The 20,779-nt window shown below is 42.4% G+C and overlaps 1 protein-coding gene across 5 annotated transcripts in view; it reads right to left on the bottom strand.

Annotated features, from left to right (window-relative positions):
- LOC140717185 (TBC1 domain family member 22B-like) overlaps positions 1-20,779 on the bottom strand; it is a 339,243-nt gene that overhangs the window by 307,299 nt on the left and 11,165 nt on the right. For 2 of the 5 annotated variants that reach the window (XM_073030479.1, XM_073030480.1), the window contains one exon: positions 20,330-20,457. The exons of 2 other annotated variants lie outside the window; for them this stretch is intronic. In XM_073030479.1, the coding sequence (XP_072886580.1) occupies positions 20,330-20,370 (41 nt within the window). In that variant the 5' untranslated portion in view covers positions 20,371-20,457. Of the gene's footprint in view, positions 1-5,311; positions 5,442-20,329; positions 20,458-20,779 lie in introns of those variants that run through there. One more of the 5 variants, XM_073030481.1, reaches the window with a different exon arrangement.

Raw genomic sequence — 20,779 nt, forward strand, 5'->3', positions numbered from 1 at the left:
AATCTATTTTATAAATGTACAGGCCGCACCGGATTTTAGGCCGCACCGAATTTCCGGCGGAACGGATTTTCGGCGCACTGGATTTCCGGCGGACCGGATTTTCGGCGCACTGGATTTCCGGCGCACCGGATTTTCGGCGCACCGGATTTTCGGCCGCTTGTAATATGAGATATTTACACAGAAAGATATTACACGTGTTGGGCTTCAAATTCTGCCCTGTGTTCGTTTTGGAAGAGAGACAACCAACACCGGATTACAGTGCAGCGTGGCTTTATTGCAGAACGCGTTTTGCCTTCCCCTTACATTCTGCTCTTATTTATACTCCTTTTTCCCCCAAACCAAACCCTCGCTACACATATTTGGTAAGGCTAAACTTTGTTATACCTACCGGTATTTGGTAACATCGGACACTTGTGTCCTTATTGGCCCGATACCATTCACACACGAGTTTTACTGTTTTTTTGTTTACTGAATCGCTAGCAGTTTCGGTGCAGCGGAATCCTCAGTTTCGCTCCCTCCCTCCCTTGTACTGCTGTCTAATATCACGTGAGCCATTCCTGACCTGAAGCGGCAGTCCCAAATTAAATCTCCACCGTCTCACCATCGATTCATGTATGCCAAGATTACGCGCAGCAGCTCGATTTCCTTGTTCAACCGCCAGATTGATTGCCTTTAACTTAAAAGCTGCATCATACGCTTTTCTTCGAGTGTTTTCCATGTTGATGAGGGTGAGTACAAATGGCTGATTTACAATAATTTGTGAAGTGCGCTTGATTTATCGTACAATTTCATTGGACCTCTGTGAACTACTCATCAATTTTATTGGTCTACTGTTACGAGGCAAAATGTTTTGGCGGCATGGGAAAAAACCTTATATTAGCCGCACCTTATTATAAGCCGCTATGTTCAATGCTGTTCAAAGCATGGGAAAAAAGTAGCGGCTTATAATCCGACATCTACGGTAGTTTCAAATCCTGAAGTATCTTGGACAAGGAACAATCATGAGACTTTGAATATATCTCTTCACCCCCAACCTTTTTGTGATGTGATAATGTACTTTAATTAGGTGCTGACTTACACACAAAATGATACTGCTACATACATGATACAATGTAAAACTGAAATTGTTGAAGATCATGCAAAAAATGCTTTAGGTTTGGGCTAACCCTAACCCTACTTATTGTAAATTGAAATAAACATTTTGCTGAAGTCATCAAAAGTAGAACATTATATCACTAAACATATCTTTATTCCGCCCACATGGATCGCTCCTTCCACGATTCCCTTGTCCATTCACCTCTCCACAGTAATCCTAAACTCCCCCCCCCCCCCACCCCGGCATTTATCCCCGCAAACTTCCAAAGTGCTACACCTGCCCAGACACCTCCTTCCTCACCTCGATTCAGGGCCCCAAGCAATCAATCCAGGTGAGGCAACACTTCACTCCCGCGGATCTGCTGAGGTCGTCTATTGTATCCGGTATTCTTGACGTGGCCTCCTCTACGTTGGTGAGACCCGTCGTAAATTGGGGAGCCACTTCGTCTGCACCATCAGCCACAAGTGGGGCTTCTTGGTAGCCAAATGTTTTAATTCTGATTCCCATTCCCGCTCCAACATGTTGGTCCATGGCATCCTCTTGTGCCACGATGAGGCCATCCTCAGAGTGGAGCAGCAATACCTTATATTCCAATCTGGGTAGCCTTTAAACTGATGGTATGAATATCAATTTCTCCTTCCAGTAAACTAATTACTCCCCCACCCCCCCCCCACACCTCCTCTATTTCCCTTGCTGATCTTTTACTTTTCTCACCTGCTCATTACTTCCCTCAAGCTCCCCTCCTCCTTCCTTTTGCCCTATGGTCCACTCTCCTTCCCCATCAAATTTCTTCCTCTGCAGCCCTCAACCTTTCCCACCCACATGGTTTCACCCATCACCTTCCAGCTAGCTTTTATCTCCTTCCCCCCTACTTTCTTTACTTTGGCATCCTCCCACTTCCTTCTCACTCCTGAAGGGTTTCAGCCCGAAATGTCGACTATCTATTCATTTCCATGGATGCTGTCTGACCTGCTGAATTCCTCCAGCATTTCAAGTGTGTGTTGCTTTGGATATCCAGCATCTGCAGACTTTCTCATATTTATGTAGAACTCCTGGAACAGGCCAATCCCAGAGTCAAGAAGGCATAATACTTATGCAAAATCCTTCCACCCATCTTTGACAATACACCACAAACACTTGTGACAATAATAAGCCAAATTTACCAATGTACTAAGATACAGTGGAAATTCTGACGTGCAGTGCAGGTGGGTAATGAAGTGAAAGGCCATAATGAGGTAGTTTGAGAGGTCAAAAGTCTATCCTATCATTCTCTAGGACCGTTAAAGAGTCCTATGACAGTATGATAGAAGTTGTCCTTAAGCTTAGTGGTTCAGCAGAGTGCTGATAGGACAGCAGAGAAAAGAGAATATCTGAGTCGGTGGGATCCTTTATTATGCTGGCTTCTTTACCAAATCATCAAATGTAGACAAATTCTGTGAAGGGAAAGCTGATTTCCACGACATGCCGAGCTACACCTACAATTGTACAGTTTCTTGCAGCCCTCGTGCCCCAGCAACATCTTCCTAAATCTCCTCCGTATTCTTTCCAACTTCATGCCATCATTCCTATAGCAGGTGACCACTCGTGAACAATATTCCAGCTGCAACATATCATCCACGCTACTATATTCTGTGCCCACACTGATGAAGGTCAGCACGTCTAAAGCCTTCGTCACCACCCTGTCCACATGTGATGCCATTTTCAGAGAGCCATGTACTTGTTCTCCTTGATCTTTCTGTCCTACAATACTCCCCAAGGCTTTACCATTCACTGATCAAGTCCCATTATCATTTGTCTTCCCAAAATGCAATACCTTGCACTTATTTGTATTGCATGCCATTTACCATCCTTGGCAACATGCCTAACTGATGAAGATCCTCTTGTAATTTTTGATAACCTTCTTCATTATCTGTGATACCAGCCACTTCATTGTTATCTTCCAAATTACTAACCATGTCCTTCTAATGCTCATTCAAATGATGAATAACAATGGGCCCAGCATCAATCCCTGTGGCACCACTGATCACAGGCCTCAACTTGGAAAAACAACTTTCCAGCTTCAAGCCAATTATGTTTCCACTTAGCTAGCTCTCCCCAGACCCCATGTGATCTAACCTTCTCTTGCTTTCCATATGGGACCTTGTCAAAGGCCTTGCTAAAGTCCAAATAGATAATATCCACCAACCTGGCCTCATCAATTGTGTTGGTTCCCTCTTCAACACAAACTAACAGATTAATTGAAGGAGGGAAAGTAGAGAGGGATCAATTACAACAGGCACAAGAGATTCTGCAGATGCTGTAAATCTTCAGCAACAGACAAAAATGCTGGAGGAACTCAGCAAGTCAGGCAGCATCTTGTGGGGTTGCGGGGGGGGGGAGGAGGAGGAGATAAGCTGTCAATGTTTCGAGCTGAAACCTTTAATGGATTCGTGATGATTGAGTCCTGATGAACTGCATCCATTAACTGAAACTGCAGATGACTGAAAGTCGGCAAGAATCTAAAGGTTGATTTGTTCAATTTCCCTCTTTCTTGAAGCAAGCGATGGATCCAAATGCATGCTCATCCTTCAGCACCTCGTAAAAGCAACTAACATTCACATACACGTGTAAGCATTAAGCACGGCATTTTAAATCTGCAAGAACATTTTGGCTACATGTTCAAATACGTCCATACCCAATATTCACATACATGCACTTCCAGCGGTCATCACTGGATAACAAGTATTAATGCTATCCTTGGTGTCTATGCCTCACCCTGATTCACAACACTGTCAACATCCGCAGATCCTTTACTATCACTTTGATCTGGATCAAGTTATTCACCACCAGCTGGGAACTAATCATATTTTTTTTCAGTTTTATAGTCAGCAACCTACTGGTTTACTAAATATCCAGGGATCTAGAGTTCAAATGCTTTGATACTGTTACAAACTGGTTCATATTTAGGAAGAACTTAAAGACTAGGAAACAAAAAAAAGTTTCATTTAGAAATAACAAGTGCAATTAAATTGAGGTACATAACCAAGGAATACAAAAGCTTAAAAGCTTCTTCCCAATATGCTACTGACAAATAACATGTTTACACACACTTTTGGCAGTTATACACATACTTCAATCTCATTGGAATTCGCAGGTGTTCATTACCATCATCTGTCTAGTCCAAAAAGTAATTTGATATTAAACAGATTCAGGTGTTGGAGTCACTAGTTCAAAAACTTACTTTAAATAAAAATATATAGCAGCAGTACAATTATAAAATATTGAAGCACAAGTTAATGAGTGAGCCTTGATACATTTGTCGTGTTATATATACAAATACACTACCATAAAAAATGTTTTTTTAGTGCCACATCACTGTAACCTCTACCACTACAACAGACAGGAGCTGTAATCTTAAACACCTATCATGGAATAATTCCTCTGGCTCAGATATAAATTGCTATTCTCTGGCCAAAACAAAGTACAATCACCACAAAGACAGACTTTGCTCAAGCAACAAATCAGGTATAAACAAATAAAATGCTATTCCAAATTCATTATTAACCTCAGAACAAATATATTTTAAAAAATCTTAAGTGTGCACTGAAAAATTAGCTGTTTATAGTCCACATTAGAAAAACAGAATCACTATCCAGTGTATTGAAATACCAGCACAATCGTCATAAAGTTTGTTTTACAATATTTACATTTCACTCTTTGATCACATGCTCTAAACATACTGCAAAAATTTAGATTTCACAGAGGATACTCATAACAGTTCTCAAATCTTCCAAATGACTATTCTCTACCTTGCAAAATAATTTCTGACTTCAGACACTGTACTCTCCATTCAACCAAAAAAAAAACCATTCTGCAGCAATTATACATTTTCAGGATTTGCACCAACAGCCAAGGGAAATAATATAAAAATACTGATTGTGACATAGATTGATTACATCAGTCCAGGAGCACATAAGCATTACATTTTGAAAATATAACATTTGGACAATAAAGCCACAGGTCTGCTGGAAATATAAAACTTTTTGAGTGCATGTTGCATGTTTATTTCTGATTTTTAAAAAAGGGTACAGTTTGGTATTCATACCACAACACTGCATCTAAAATTTCATTTTAGCTACATTTGAATAGATACATTTTCCAACTCAAAACACTAAATGGCAATAAATATTCTTAGCCCTTCTGACACAAATAATAAGCAAAGAAACTCGTAATAACCTTGGTGCAAGTCTCAGCAGTCAACTTTGTGTGGTCCCTGTGGCATCTGGCACAAAGAAAGACAGCTGGCTAGGAACTTCTGTGGTTTCTTTTTAACCAGCTGATTTGTCCGTCTTGCTTGCTCTGCCCCCAAAGTCCTCTGTAACATTGTCACTATTAACCACAACTATTAAACAGCTACATCCCAAATGCTTGTTTCAATGCCCATTGTCTCTACAACTTGCTTACAGTTGACGTAAGTGCAAAAACAAATATCCAGCAGAATACAACTCAATGGTCAGCTCACGGCATGGCAAATCATTGCAAACACAAATATCAGCAACCCAGTGAAAGTTTAATAATTGATATAGTCCAATGGAATTAGCAGATCCTAAGAATTCTAAACTACTGTTCTTGTTTTTTTTTGTATAGAGTTACAGCATGGTAACAGGCCCTCCTGGCCTAACAAGTAAGCCCACACCGCCCAAATAGACACAAGTGACCAATTAACTTACTAACCAACCTACACATCTTCAGAATGTGGGAGGAAGCCGGAGAACCTGTATGAAACCCACGTGGTCACAGAGAGAATGTAAAATCTTCTTACAGACAGCAGCAGGAATTGAATCCAGGTTGCTACCATGCCACTGTGACTAGAAGACATCTATGAGGTCCACTGCTCTTTTGTATTGCCCCCCCCCCCCCAGTGAATAAAGAAAATTAATGCTTACTAGACTAACATTTGAAATAGGTGGGATGCCTTGAAGAAAGGTTAGACAGGTCAGGCTTGCATTGATTAGAGTTTAGAATGAAGAAAGGGGATTTGATTGAAACACAGGATTTTGCATCTGCTGCCCAGACCTCTCTCCTACAGAGGAACATACTGACACAGGCTTTGAAGACTCAGTTTAATGATTAGACATGTTGAATAGTCCCTAGTCTCAGCTGAACAAAACAGCTGCAACTTTCATGCCCATACACCAGTACTTCTATCAGCAGGCAGGATGTTATCCAGGGAATTGGCTCACTATGAGTAATTACAGTAAAAAAAGATGAAGGAATTCAGTGGGTCAGGCAGCAGTTGAGGAAAAGCAGAGACTACAGTTATAGTCACAATCCTGCATTAGGGCTGTGTGTGTGTAAAGGGGAGATGGCCAATATAAAAAGATGTGGGGGTGGATGGGCTAGGAATGGAAATTAAACAGGAGATGGGTGAAGAGGTGTTTATGGACAGATACAACTAGGTTGGGTGGGGGGGGAGGGGGAGGAAGAGAAGCAAAGGATAGAAATTGTAACAGAAGCTAGGAGCTAATAATTGGAGAGAAAGAGCTGCAGGTTATAAAATCCAAGTAGAAAGAAAGTCTACACATAGAATCAAGGGAGGCACGGTGGGCAGATAGGAACCAGAAAAGAAGGGGTAGGGGTCCCAGTAGAGTAAGTGAGTGATAGGCAGAAAGAACCAGGGAGGAGGAGAGGTATGAAAACATATGTAAAAGGACCTGGATTGATAAGAAAGAAAGGAAGGAAGAGGGAGAGTGGGTTACCTGAAATTGGAGAATTCAATGTTAATGCCATCAGGTCATAGACTACCCAAGTAGAATAGAAGGTACTGCTGCCTTGCTCTTGCTGGCTTCATGCAGTAGTGAAGGCTGAGAACCGTGTGAGCAAAAGGGTGGAAATGGGGAGCAGAGTTAAACTGGATTGAATTGACTTTATTACTTACATCCTTCATGTACACAAGTAAAAAATTTTTACATTGTCTCTGTTCAAATGTGCAATTATAGTAATTTATAATAAATATTATGTACAACAGGATAGTCAACATAGAAATACAGTTCTGTCAGCATAAATTAAGCAATCTGATGTCCTGATGGAAGAAGCTGTCCCAGAACCTGGTGGTCCTGGATTTCAAGCTGTGGTACTGTTTCCCAGATGGTAGCAGCTGGAGCAGTTTGTGGTTGGGGTGACTCGGATCTCCAATGATCCTTCCGGCCCTTTTTACACACCTGTCTTTGTAGTTGTCCTGAATAGTGGGAAGTTCACACCTACAGATGCACTGGGCTGTCCGCACCACACTGCAGAGTTCTGCAATTGAAGGAAGTACAGTTCCCATACCAGCCAGTGGTACAGTCAGTCAGAATGCTCTCAAGCATGCCCCTATAGAAAGTTCTAAGAATTTGGTGAGGCCATGCCAAACTTCAAGGCACTATTGTACCTTTTCACCACACAGACCACACGAGATCCTCGGTGATGTTCTCGAAACTGGGAGCCCCAGAGAGACCAGGCAGAGTGCAGGCGCTCAGCAAAATAGCGTCCTTGCCTGTTTTTGGTCTCACCAATACAGAAGCCACATTCAAACGAATAGACAAGATTGTAGGAGATGCACGTGAATTTTTGTGTCACCTGGAAGTGCTTTCCAAGCTCTTTGATAAATTATAGTACTGTTTCCGAAAGTATTGCTATGGCACGAACCGGGCATGACCTCCTGCCTTCACCATTGCCTTGCTGGAAACCTGAAGTACTAAGCAGCCACATTGCTTAGCCTAACCTGCTTACCACCAATCCTGACAAGGAGCATTTCTGCACCATGTTATGGAGTTATACATGGCTAGAAGAGTGCCAACAGTGGGCACAGATTTATTTCAAATTCCTAACACGGAAGAGAAAACAAGGGTTTGCACCAGGCCTCCAGTGTTACAGAAGTGGATGTTTTGTTTTATAAAAATAGAGCGATTAATATTTCTAAAATGTTCAGAAGGCAGAACTGCAAGTGCTATAATGAATCAAAGCTCTGTTGTATGGCATTCAGCAGTGCTCTAGTTTATTGATTTCAGTATGAAATGAAAAATTGCAGGCAACAATACATGTCTGAATGTCGCAGCTCTCAATCTTCAGTTTAAAATAATTGTAGTATGGCAGACTCCTGGGTCACGACAATCTGATGTAGATGTTAGTAACAAACTCTTCACAGACACAGAACAGTCTCTTTTAATCACTAAAGGTATCTCTACATATGGGAATGCTAGGATGCTATTGTTAGCACAGAGCAATTCCCCAAAGACCAAGCGCATTTTTTTAAAGCTATTAGGCAGATAAGACTGAACAATTTTCCATTGGTTATCGTGTAAGTGATTCTGCATAAACGGAAGACACGAAACAATTTAAAGAATATTCCATGATTAGCCTCAGAGCATAATGCTATCTAACTCTTTAAAAGAAAGAGAACATGTCAAGCAGGTTCAGTGTGCAGCCAATTTTCTTCAGCACTTTGAACAAATTGCCCATCCTCACACAATTGAATGCATTGGTGAGGCCAGTCAAAGCTCTGTTTTTGCTAAAGGCATTTCTCCTCTACTTTCAGAACTAAACTATTTAGCAGAATGCATATTCCAAATTAATTTCACAGATTATATTTAATTTTTTTCTTGATACTACCATAATCTATGTGCATTTCCAACCTTGCCACAAGTGATTTCAAGACTGAGGCCATCTGAACATACTACTATTCACAACACCAAACTTGACACCAATCCAGATGGTCTGCATATTTATGCCAATCCTATGCCCTTCAAGGAGGAAGCATACATTATTAAGAACCCTCATCATAAGGCAGGCCCTCTTCTACCATCGGAACGTACAGGAGCCTGAACACCCACACTCAATATTTAGGAACAGCTATCAGATTTCTGAACAATCCATGAACACTACCTCACCATTCTGCTTTTGCACTTTTTGTAAATATAGAGAGCATAGTGTTTTTTTTTTTAAATGTCTTGCAGTGCATTGCTGTCACAAAACCATAAGACATGGGTGCAGAATTAGGCCACTCAGCTTCATTGAGTCTGCTCCGCCATTCCATCATGGCTTATTTATTATCCCTCTCAACCCCACTCTTCAGTCTTCTTCCCATAACATTTGACATCCTGAATAATCAAGAACCTATCAACCTCCATTTTAAATACATTCAATCATTTGATCTCTACAAGTCGGTAGCAATGAATTCCACAGATTTACCACCCTTTGGCTAAAGAAATTCCTCATCTCCATCCCTATATTCTGAGGCCATGCCTTCTGGTCCTGGACTCACCCACTACAGGAAAAATCCATTCCACATGCACTCAAATCTGGGCCTTACAATATCTCAGATTTCAATGAGATACCCCTCATTCTTCTCAACTCCAACATGTATAGGCCTGGGGTCATCAAACACTTCTCGTACAGTAAGCCTTTCATTCCTGCAAACATTCTTATGAACTCCTCTGGACCCTCTGCAATGCAACTTCTCAGATCAGGGACCCAAATCTGTTCACAATAGTCCAAAGCACAGTCTGAGCAATGCCTTATAAAACCTCACCATCCACATTCTTGCTATTATATTCTAGTCCTCAAAAAGTGAAAGCTAAAATTGCATTTTCCTCCCTTACCATCAATTCAAACTGCAAGTTAACCATCAGAAAATCCTGCACAAAGACTCCCAAGTCCCTTTGCACAGCTGATTTTTGAATTTTCTACCCATTTAGAAAACAGTCCACACTTTTATTCCTTTACCAAAGTGCATGACTATACAATTCTATAAACTATATTCCATCTCCCACTTCCTAACCCATTCTCTTAATCAGTCCAAGTCCTTCTGCGGACTCCCTGATTCCTCAAAACTACTGCCCTTCCACCTATCTTTGTATCGTCAGCAAACTTGGCCAAAAACCCATTAATTCCATCATCCAAATCATTGACACATAACATGAAAAGGAGTCCCAATACCGACCCCTATGTAACACCACTAGTCACTGGCAGCCAACCAGAATAGGCCCGCTTTATTCCCTCTCTTAGCCACCTGACAGTCAGCCAGTGTTGTATCCATGCTAGCATTTTTCCTGTGATTCAATTAAACTCCCACTGGCTCTCCTTTGTCTATCCTGCTTGCTATTTCCTCAAAGAATTCCAACAGATTTTTCAGGCAAGATTTCCCCTTAAGGCCTACTTAATCATGTGCCAAGTATCCTGAAACCTCATTCTTAACAATCAACTCCAACATGTTCCCAACCACTGCAGTAAAACTAACTTGCATACAATTTCATTTCTTCTGCCTCCTTCCCTTCTTAAAGGGCAGAGTAACATTTGCAATTTCTAGTCCTCTGGAACATTTCAGAATCTAGCGATTCTTGAAAGATCATTACTAATACCTCCGCAATCTCTTCATCCAACTCTTTCAGAAACCTGGGGTGCAGTCCAGTTAGTCTAGGTGACTTGCCTACCTTCAGACCTTTCAGCTTCCCGAGCACCTTCTCCTTAGCGATGGCAACTACATTCACTTCTGCCTCCTGAGGCACTCATATTTCTGGCATAACTTGTGTCTTCCACAGAGAAGACTGGTGCAAATAGTCTGTCTCCCATTTCTTTATTCCCCCATTACTAGCTCTGCAGCATCATTTTCCAGCAGTCCAATATACACTCTTGCCCCCCCCCCCCCCCTTTTTACTCTATATATCTGAAAATAACTTTTGGCGTCTTCTTTTATAATATTACTAGTTTACCATACTTTATTTTTTCTCTCGTCGTGGCTTTTTTCGTTGATTTCTAGTTTTTAAAAGCTTCCAAATCCTCTAACTTAACACTACTTTTTGCTTTATTACATGCCTTCTTTTGCTTATATGCCATCTTTGACTGCCCTTGTCAGCCACGAATGCCTCATCCTCCCTTTAGAATACTACTTCATCTTTGGGATGCATCTTTCCTGCATCTTCTGACTTGCCATCAGAAACCCTAGCCACTGCAGTTCTGCCGTCAGCCCTACTCGTGTCCCCTTCAGCCAGCTCCTCTCTCAGGCCATTCTAATACCCTTTACTCCTGACTTTACAGCGGACTTTATCGTTCTCTCTCAAACTGCAAAGTCAATTCTATCATATGATCACTGCCTCCGAAGGGTTCCTTTAAGCTCCCTCATCAAATCTGATTTGGTACACACCACCAAATCCAGGATTGCCTTTCTCCCAATGGGCTCAACCACAAGCTGCTCTAAGAAGCTATAAATTGCCTTTTCTTAGCATCCAACACCAACCTGATTTTCACAATCTACTTTCATATTGAAATCCCCCATGATCATCATAGCATTGCCCTTACTACGTGTCTTTTCTATCTCCAGTTGTAATTTATATCCTACATACTGCCTACTCTTCAGAGGCCTGTATATAACTCCCATCAGGGTCTTTAACCTTTGCAGTGTAGTACTTCTACCCACATGGATTCTACATCCTTTGATCCCAGAACACCTTTTTCCAAGACTTGATTTCATGTTTTACCAACAAAGCCACCCATCCTGCCTGTACTTTCAATACAATGTATATCCTTGGATGGTAAGCTTCCAACTACGATCTTCTCTTAGACAAGATTTTGTGATGGCCACAACATCATACCTGCCAATTTCTAACAGCAGTACAAGATTGTCTACCTTATTCTGTATACTGCATGCATTCAACTACAACACCTTGAGTCCTGTATTCATTTCCATTTTTGACTTTGCCCCCACATTACAGTTCAACTCATCCCACTGACTGCAAATTTGCTCTATCACTGCCTGCCCTTACTTTCAGTCACACTACACAATGCATCAATTTGTATACCAATGTTAGGGTTAATTCGAGACTGCCATTACAGGTCAGGAGTGGCTCACGTAATATTAGGGGACCGGAATGCGAGGGAGGGGGAGCGAAACTGGGAATTCCGCTACACCAAAACTACCAGTGTCACGCGATTCAGTAAACAAAAGAAACAGGTAACTCGTGAGTGTATGGCGTCGGGCCAATAAGATGGACACAAGTGCCCGATATTACCTAATATGTAGCGGGGGGTTGTGCTGGGGGGAAAAGGGATATAAATAAGAGCAGATTGTAAGGGGAAGTGGGAACGCGCCTTCTCCAGCGACTCCGTGGATTCGCTGTGCCAGTTACGTATTCTGCAATAAACCCAAGTTTTGTAATATTCCGGTGTTGGTTGTCTCTCTTCCTAAACGAACACAGGGCAGAATTTCAAGCCCAACATTTGGTGACCCCGACGTGGGGAGGGAGAGACAACACAGGCTGGCGGGTCCGACAGCAGACAACTTGCGGCCGCAACCTCGACTAAGGTCAGGAAGTGCCTGTTATATCGAAGACTTCCACTAGATAGTTAAATCACCGAGTTAGATCTTGTCTGCTGACGGATCCTCACCAACCCCAAATTACCCTGGGAGAGATCATTCCCGGTGCAGAATCGTGACTGGTAAGTACTAACTCTTATCTGATTTTAGGAAGATCCTCCGCCCGTGGAAAAGTCTTCTGAGTGAGGGTACCCGCCGCCCACGATGGGCATAAAAGTCTCAGGAGTGAGGCGGAGAAGAGAAAAGTGTCGCGGTACACCGTAGTACACAGGGATACTGACGGCGCCTACCTTAGACTGGTTGTTAAGAGGAGAAATCTCCCACACGAAGGTCAGGTTTTGAAAGGCGACCGTCCCACATTTGATGCTCTCTGTGTACTAGGGAGCCATAGAGCACTTCAATTTCGAGTTACCAAAACTCAGACATTTGTGTGTTGAGCAACAGAGTATATGAGAGTTTTTAGAAATATGGTAAAATTGATAACTGTGCGAGTTCAATAATCTAACAGTGAGCAGCCGCAGGGGTCGGACACCATCAAGGTAGGAGTGGAAGTGTTCCTCCGAGGCCCGGGGAAGCTCACCTGGAACGGAAAACGGTGGCATGGTCCATACCCTGTCACCGAGGTCTCCAACAGGGCATTAAAAGGTAAGAAGGGAGGGGGACAATAACTGGCATCATTTTCTACTGGCCAAATAAGACCTTTGGTAAGTGGGGAGCGTTTCTGGGACAGTCGGCTCTAGGACTGTCTATTTCAATTGCTATCTTTATTACGTGTGGTTGTTGTTGCGGGACTATAGATCGAGCCTTGACCGGAAAGGATGGACCTCCACCGGCGTACCAGGCACCCTTGTTCCCGGTGGAAGGGGAGGACACGGCCCTCCCGGAAAGCGGACGCGCTATGGGAGGACACGGACTGAAATGGACCATGGCAAGGGGGGGATTGTGAATTTGTTCTTGAATAAGTTTTCTGAAATGTTGCATGCTACTTGTAAAAATTGCGGATGTTTAGGGAACCCCTACCCATATTTTGTGACCCTAGGTCGGACAAATCAGGATAAGCAAATAGGGAGGACACGCCAAAGAGTGCCGGGGGACGCTCACCTCCCTGCCTGATCCCGACAGCCGCGGAAAAGCTTGTAAGGGATGTGGCCTCTGGGAGGCCAAGGGAGGGAGTGTTAGGGTTAATGTTAGGGTTAATTCGAGACTGCCATTACAGGTCAGGAGTGGCTCACGTAATATTAGGGGACCGGAATGCGAGGGAGGGGGGAGCGAAACTGGGGATTCCGCTACACTGAAACTACCAGTGTCACGCGATTCAGTAAACAAAAGAAACAGGTAACTCGTGAGTGTATGGCATCGGGCCAATAAGATGGACACAAGTGCCCGATATTACCTAATATGTAGCGGGGGGTTGTGCTGGGGGGAAAAGGGATATAAATAAGAGCAGATTGTAAGGGGAAGTGGGAACGTGCCTTCTCCAGCGACTCCGTGGAGTCGCTGTGCCAGTTACGTATTCTGCAATAAACCCAAGTTTTGTAATATTTCGGTGTTGGTTGTCTCTCTTCCTAAACGAACACAGGGCAGAATTTCAAGCCCAAATTAGTTTAAAATCCTCCCCAACTGGCAAACTGGCCCGCAAGAATATTGGTTGCCCCTTGGGTTTAGGTGTAACTTGTCCTTTTTGTACAGCTCATACTTTCCCCAGAAGAGATCCCAACAAAAATAAATTTCACAACAGAGGTCAGCGATAATAAACACAATTCAAAAATAACAGCATGTTGGCTCAAATCTAACATTGCTCAAAAGTATTTTATTTTTACTAGTTGCACCAACTAAAAACCACATTCTATTTATGTTATGTAATTCACCCTACTTTGGGTATACTAACGTTTATGCCAGTCATTCTGTTAAGCAAGTTTTGCTTAATTCTCACTTCTCCCTTTGTTCTGGTTTTGTATTTAACATTTTAATAAGATGATTAAAACATTTAATTTGTTTTCAATATGAATGTAAACAGAGTGCCTAATATCTCTGGATGTATTAGTACGCAACAGTTCTAACATATCAATTCAGAAATTGAGAATATAAAATTTAAAATCACAAGGTATGGATGAAAAGGAAACAAGTTTTCCTGTGAACCTAGCAACTGTCAACAGTGCATGGAAAACAAGGTCCCCAGTGAGCATCAAGGATGCGCAAAAATCAGGCCCATTGAGACAAATGCCTAAATAATCAGGATTTCCAAATCACACGGTGGATTATTGTTATTTTTCCTGCTTCTTATAATATAAGCAAGAGGTCAGACAGCATCTATGGAAATGAGCAAACAGTCAACATTATGGGCAGAGACCCTTCTTCAGGACTGGAAAAGGGAGAAAACACCAGAATAAAAAGGTGGGGGAGGAGGGGGGAGGACAGCTGGAAGGTGATAGGTGAAGCCAGGTGGGCAAGAAAGATAAAGGGCTGGAGAGTAAAGAACCTGATGAGAGGAGTGGACCATACAAGAAAGTGAAGGAGGGGTGACACTGGAGGAGGTGATAGGCAGGTGATGAGAGGCAAGAGGCCAGAGTGAGAAATGAAGAGGGGAGGAGCAGGAAATTATTTTTTTTAAACCGGAATGAGAAATCAATATCCATTCCATCATGTTGGAAATTACCCAAACAAAATACATGTTACCCCTCCACCCCAAGGGTGGCCACATCATGGACCAACAAGTCAGAAAAGGAATCTGAATTAAAATGTTTGGCCACCAAGAAGTTCCACTTTTAGCAGATAGAGCAGAGGTGCTCAACAAAGCGGCCCTCAATTTACGACAGGGCTCACCAATACATAGGAAGCCGTGATAGGAGCACCGGAAACAATGGATGACCCCAGCAGATTCAGAAAGTGTTGCCTCACCTGGAAGAACTGTTAGGGTCCCTGAATGGAGGCAAGGGAGGAAGTGAATGGACAACAATAGCACTTCGGCCGATTATAGAGGAAGTCCCTATGGAGATGGTGGAAGTTGCAGATAATGCATTGGATGAGGAGACTAATGGGGTGGTAGGCTAGGGCAAGAGGAACTTTATCCCTGCTAAGGCATCAGGAAGATGGGGTGAGGGCAGCATCAATGGTGGAGGAAGGGAAGTCCCCATCTTTAAAGGATAACATCTCTGATGCCCGAAAAGGAAAGCCTCATCCTGGGAACAGATATGGCAGAGACAAAAGAACTGAGAAAGGGGAATCGCAAGTTTACATGAAACAGAATAGGAAGGGGTAGTCAAGATAGCTGTGGCAGTCAGTAGGTTTGTAAAAGATATTCAACAGTCCAAGTATACAAGATTGACTGGAGTTGTCTACAGATATTCTGGCTGTAATTATGCATAATGGGAGATTATAGAGCCATAGAACAATACAACATGAATATAGTTCCTTGAGTAAACAAGTCCATGCCAACCATATTCCCAACAAGCCCCTCAAAGTCCAATTTACCATTAGTGTTGTAAGGCTGTAAGACTGCCTCCCTGATAACATGAAAGCTCCCCAAAACACTTCCATTTGTTTCTTGATTTTTGCCTCTAAACACCAAGGAGAAATATGGTTATAAGTACCCAATTACTGAAAGCAGCAAACAGATTCGAGACATACAACATGGAAACAGGTCCTTTGGCCCAACTCATCCATGCCAACTGTTGTTGTCCAGCAAGCTAGACTCATCTGGCCATGCTTGGCCCAGTGCCTTCTAAACCTCTCAGCCACCATTTCTGACAACTTCATTCTAATTTTGCACTACCTGTTCCTTGAAGTTGCTGTCCCTGATGCCCCTTTAAAATCTCTTGCCTGAGTTTTGCCCTCTTGTTTTTAAACACACCCTCTCTAGGGAAAATATTTTGTGCTTTCACCTTGGCTATGCCCCTTGCAATTTTATATACCTCTATCAGTCGCTCTTCAGTCCATGTTCGTGGGAAATGAGTCCTAGTCTCTGCAACCCATCCCTGTAACTCAGGCTCCCAAATCCAAGCAACATATTGGTAAATCACTTCTGCAACATTTAAAAGTCATCTATACAGGTAAATGGATAGGTTTAGAGGGCCATGGGACAAAAATGGGTTGATCAGACTGACTCACTGGGCAACTCATGGATGAGTTGGGCCAAAGAGTTTGCTTCCCTGCTGTATGACTCTATGAGTCCATCTTCTTTATATCTTAGATAGATAGATAGATACTTTATTCATCCCCATGGGGAAATTCAACTTTTTTTCCAATGTCCCATACACTTGTTGTAGCAGAACTAATTACATACAATACTTAACTCAGTAAAAAAAAAATATGATATGCATCTAAATCATCATCTCAAAAAGCATTAATAATAGCTTTTAAAAAGTTCTTAAGTCCTGGCGGTAGAATTGTAAAGCCTAATGGCATTGGGGAGTATTGACCTCTTCATCCTGTCTGAGGAGCATTGCATCGATAGTAACCTGTCGCTGAAACTGCTTCTCTGTCTCTGGATGGTGCTATGTAGAGGATGTTCAGAGTTATCCATAATTGACCGTAGCCTACTCAGCGCCCTTCGCTCAGCTACCGATGTTAAACTCTCCAGCACTTTGCCCACGACAGAGCCCACCTTCCTTACCAGCTTATTAAGACGTGAGGCGTCCCTCTTCTTAATGCTTCCTCCCCAACATGCCACCACAAAGAAGAGGGCGCTCTCCACAACTGACCTATAGAACATCTTCAGCATCTCACTACAGACATTGAATGACGCCAACCTTCTTAGGAAGTACAGTCGACTCTGTGCCTTCCTGCACAAGGCATCTGTGTTGGCAGTCCAGTCTAGCTTCTCGTCTAACTGTACTCCCAGATACTTTCCCACTTATCTTGGACTAGTTGATACAAGTGTAAGCTTACCCTAACCTGCAAAGATTGAGACTGTTTATTCTACCCATATTCTTTCAGATCACAATTCCACACCCTTCTCCACCTTCTACTAGTCTCCTTTGTTCCATGAAAACAGTTCCACCCAAGCCCTCCAATAAAGGTAAAACAGCATCCCAATTCCTTGACTCAAAGCTTCGTACAATGAAGGCAAGAATGCCATTTGCTTTCTTCACCACTATTTATTTGATGTTACTATTTTTAAGGAATTAAGTATGTGTAATCCAAAGTCTTACTGTTCAGTAACACTCCCTGCCATTCAGTATACACACTGACCTGGTTTAACTTCCAAAATGCATTGCTTTGTACTTATCCAAGTTAAATTCTAACAGATTTCTCATACTCTTTCCCAATGGACTCAGATCCTATTGTAATTTTAGGCAATCTACTTCTCTCTGCTGTACCACCATTTTATGTCTTACTAAGCATGCAATCTATACTCCTTTCCATGTCATTAATATATAAGATATATGATGGACAACTCTGATTACAGATCTCCTTCTTCACTCCCAGCCTCTGTACCCTACACATAAAGGGCCATCTTACCCTGGATCATAAGTATTCTACACTTCTGAGCAGCCCACTACATGTGACATGGTCAAAGGTCTTGCAAAACTCCACATAGATAATGCCCATCACCCTACCTCATGAACCTCTTGGTCACTTCCTCCAAAATACACTCAAATTTGAGATATGATTTCCTAAAGACAAAGCCAATGTGACTAATCCCAATCAGTTCTTTAAATGGTAAAAGACTGCAGCATGCTGCTGTGCAGAAGGATTTGCAAGTGCTTACACGTGCATCACAAAAGGTTGGTTTGCAGCTGCAGCAAGAATGTAAATGGATTGCTAGCCTTCATTGCTAAGGGGATTGAATTTAAGAACAGGGAGGTAATGCTGCAACTGTAAAGGGTAACTAGTGAGGCCACATCTGGAGTGCTGCGAGCAGTTCTGGTTTCCTACTTGAGGAAGGATATTCTGGCTTTGGAGGCAGTGCAGGGGAGGTTCACCAGGCTGATTCCAAAGATGAGGGGGTTAGACTATGAGAAATTGAACTGTCTGCGATTGTACTCACCGGAATTTAGAAGGATGAGAGAAGATCTTATAGAAACATATAAAATTATGAAAGGGATAGATAAGATAGAGGCAGAAAAGTTGTTTCCACTGGTAGGTGAGACTAGAACTAGGGGACATGGCCTCAAGATTCTGGGGAGTAAATTTAGGACTGAGATGAGGAGGAACTGTGGATTCACCAAAAAGTAATGAATCTGTGGAATTCTCCGCCCAATGAAGCAGTGGAGGCTGCCTCCGTCAGTACATTTAAGATAAAGTTGGATAGATTTTTGCATAGTAGAGGAATTAAGGTTTATGGGAAAAAGGCAGGTAGAGGGAGATGAGTCTATGGTCAGATCAGCTATGATCTTATTGAATCGCACAGCAGGCTTGACGGGCCAGGTGGCTACTCCTGCTCTTATGTTCCACCTTGTTTAAAATTGTATTCTAGTTTTTACTTGGAGCGAGACTTTTGCCCTTGTTAAAAATTCTTATTCTCTAGTCTTATTTCAATTACTTCCTTCATCAATTGGTCCCAAAAGCCATTGGCACAGCACAGTACTTCTGTGCCGTCAAAGTCAATCTTGCTACCACTGATTTTTCCAGGTAACCCACATGGATGCAACTCCCATGCGAGTTTCTACCGTGCGCCCCATCTAGCCGATATACGCTGCTCCGCATTCATAGAGAATCCTGCTAAACTGGGTCAAAACTATTTCAGACCCAGAGAGTCTCAACGAGGAAATAAGACAATTAGGCATGACATTCCTGCAGAATAGCTAGTAGACAAAGGAAATCAATCTGGCTCTCAAAAAGGCCAATGGAAAAACCAGGAAACCTAACAATGAGGAGAAACCTGTTGCTACTCCCATCTTTCCTATATTTCCATGGTTTCTGGAAGGATCTCCAGGATCCATATGGTAGCTCAAATCCCAACTTATGCAGATCAAAGATGACCTGGGACTCAAGATGGCTGGCATTTACAGGATTCCCTGTGAATGCAGAGCAGCGCACATCGACACAGTGAAAATCCACATCAAAGAGCATAGGTGGTGTATCCATTTGGGTTACCCGGAGAAACTGGCAGTGGCAGAACATTACATACGTAATGACCACAGGATTAACTTTGATAGCACAAAACGACTATGCCATGCCAATGGCTTTCGGGACTGCTTGGGTGAAGGAAGTAATTGAAATAAGAATAAGAAAGACGAAGGTCGCGCTCCAAGTAAGAACTGGAATATGATTTTAAATAAGGTGGGACAGCAGATACCTGATTGGTTAGTCTTCAACTAATCAGGAGGGACGGATGGCAGGAGTTGAGTATATTTACTACCAGACTATACACTCGCAGCCATCATCCCTGATGAAGGTGGCAGAGTTTGTCATCAAAACATATATTAAAATTGACACCTGGACCCAGCTGGAAGCCTGGGAAAAGTTTATGTGCCTTCCAATAACTTTCCCATCACTGATTTAAGCCTTTAGCTTCCAGGGTTGTTCTTTTGGTCCTTACATTAAGACACTATATTTATTATCCTCCAGCCTTCCAGTAGCTTTTGAGATATCAAAAAGGACACAAGTGGCATTTCATACTGAGCAAACAAAACTGAAACACAGATTATAAATGATATTTGAAGAGCAACTAGGACTAGGCTCCACCAAGTTTGACCTCAATAACCTATCCTCTGCAATACCTGCATTAGATTACCTTGTTAATTAACTCAATTGGATGGAATATACATATTGAGCATTAGACCTTCCTGCAGTTAAACTGGAGCAAATGGCCACTAAAATGGATGAAAATCAGCAGGAGCAGGCAGGCAATCCCCATATATTAATGCTAAAATTCCATTCCATGACATTATTCTACAGACAAAGAACTTCACCTCATGATTTGACAGTGTCTTCTGCCAGCAAGAGAAATATGAACTAACCTTCTGCTGGCAAGTGGACTCTGTTTGGTTTTTTTGGTCATGTCTCAGCAGAGCTGTCTGCAAGCAGAAACTAAGCTTCAAGCTACTGATCAGGAAGCCTCCATCCCGATAGCCTTCGACACCCTGTGCTGTCAAAAGCATAACATAAAAATAGGTGTAGGTTATTCAACTACTCATCTGCTTCACCATTTAAGTTCATAGCTGATCTTCTATCTCAATTCTACCTTCCCTTGTTAATCGTATTTTCCTCAATATCCAAAACATATCAGTTTCCTGTCTGGATATATTCACTGAGCCCACACACCTCTCGTAGGTACAGAATTCCAAAGTAAATCTCAGCCTAAACAGTTGTCCAAATCAGAAGATGATCATTGCATCAAGCCTGAAAAGAACTTTGAGCATGTTAATGACTGCACTACTTATTTCTTTAAATTCCATAGACTGTAGGCC

This window comes from Hemitrygon akajei, chromosome 27 (assembly GCF_048418815.1).
Source record: "Hemitrygon akajei chromosome 27, sHemAka1.3, whole genome shotgun sequence".
NCBI lineage: Eukaryota > Metazoa > Chordata > Chondrichthyes > Myliobatiformes > Dasyatidae > Hemitrygon > Hemitrygon akajei.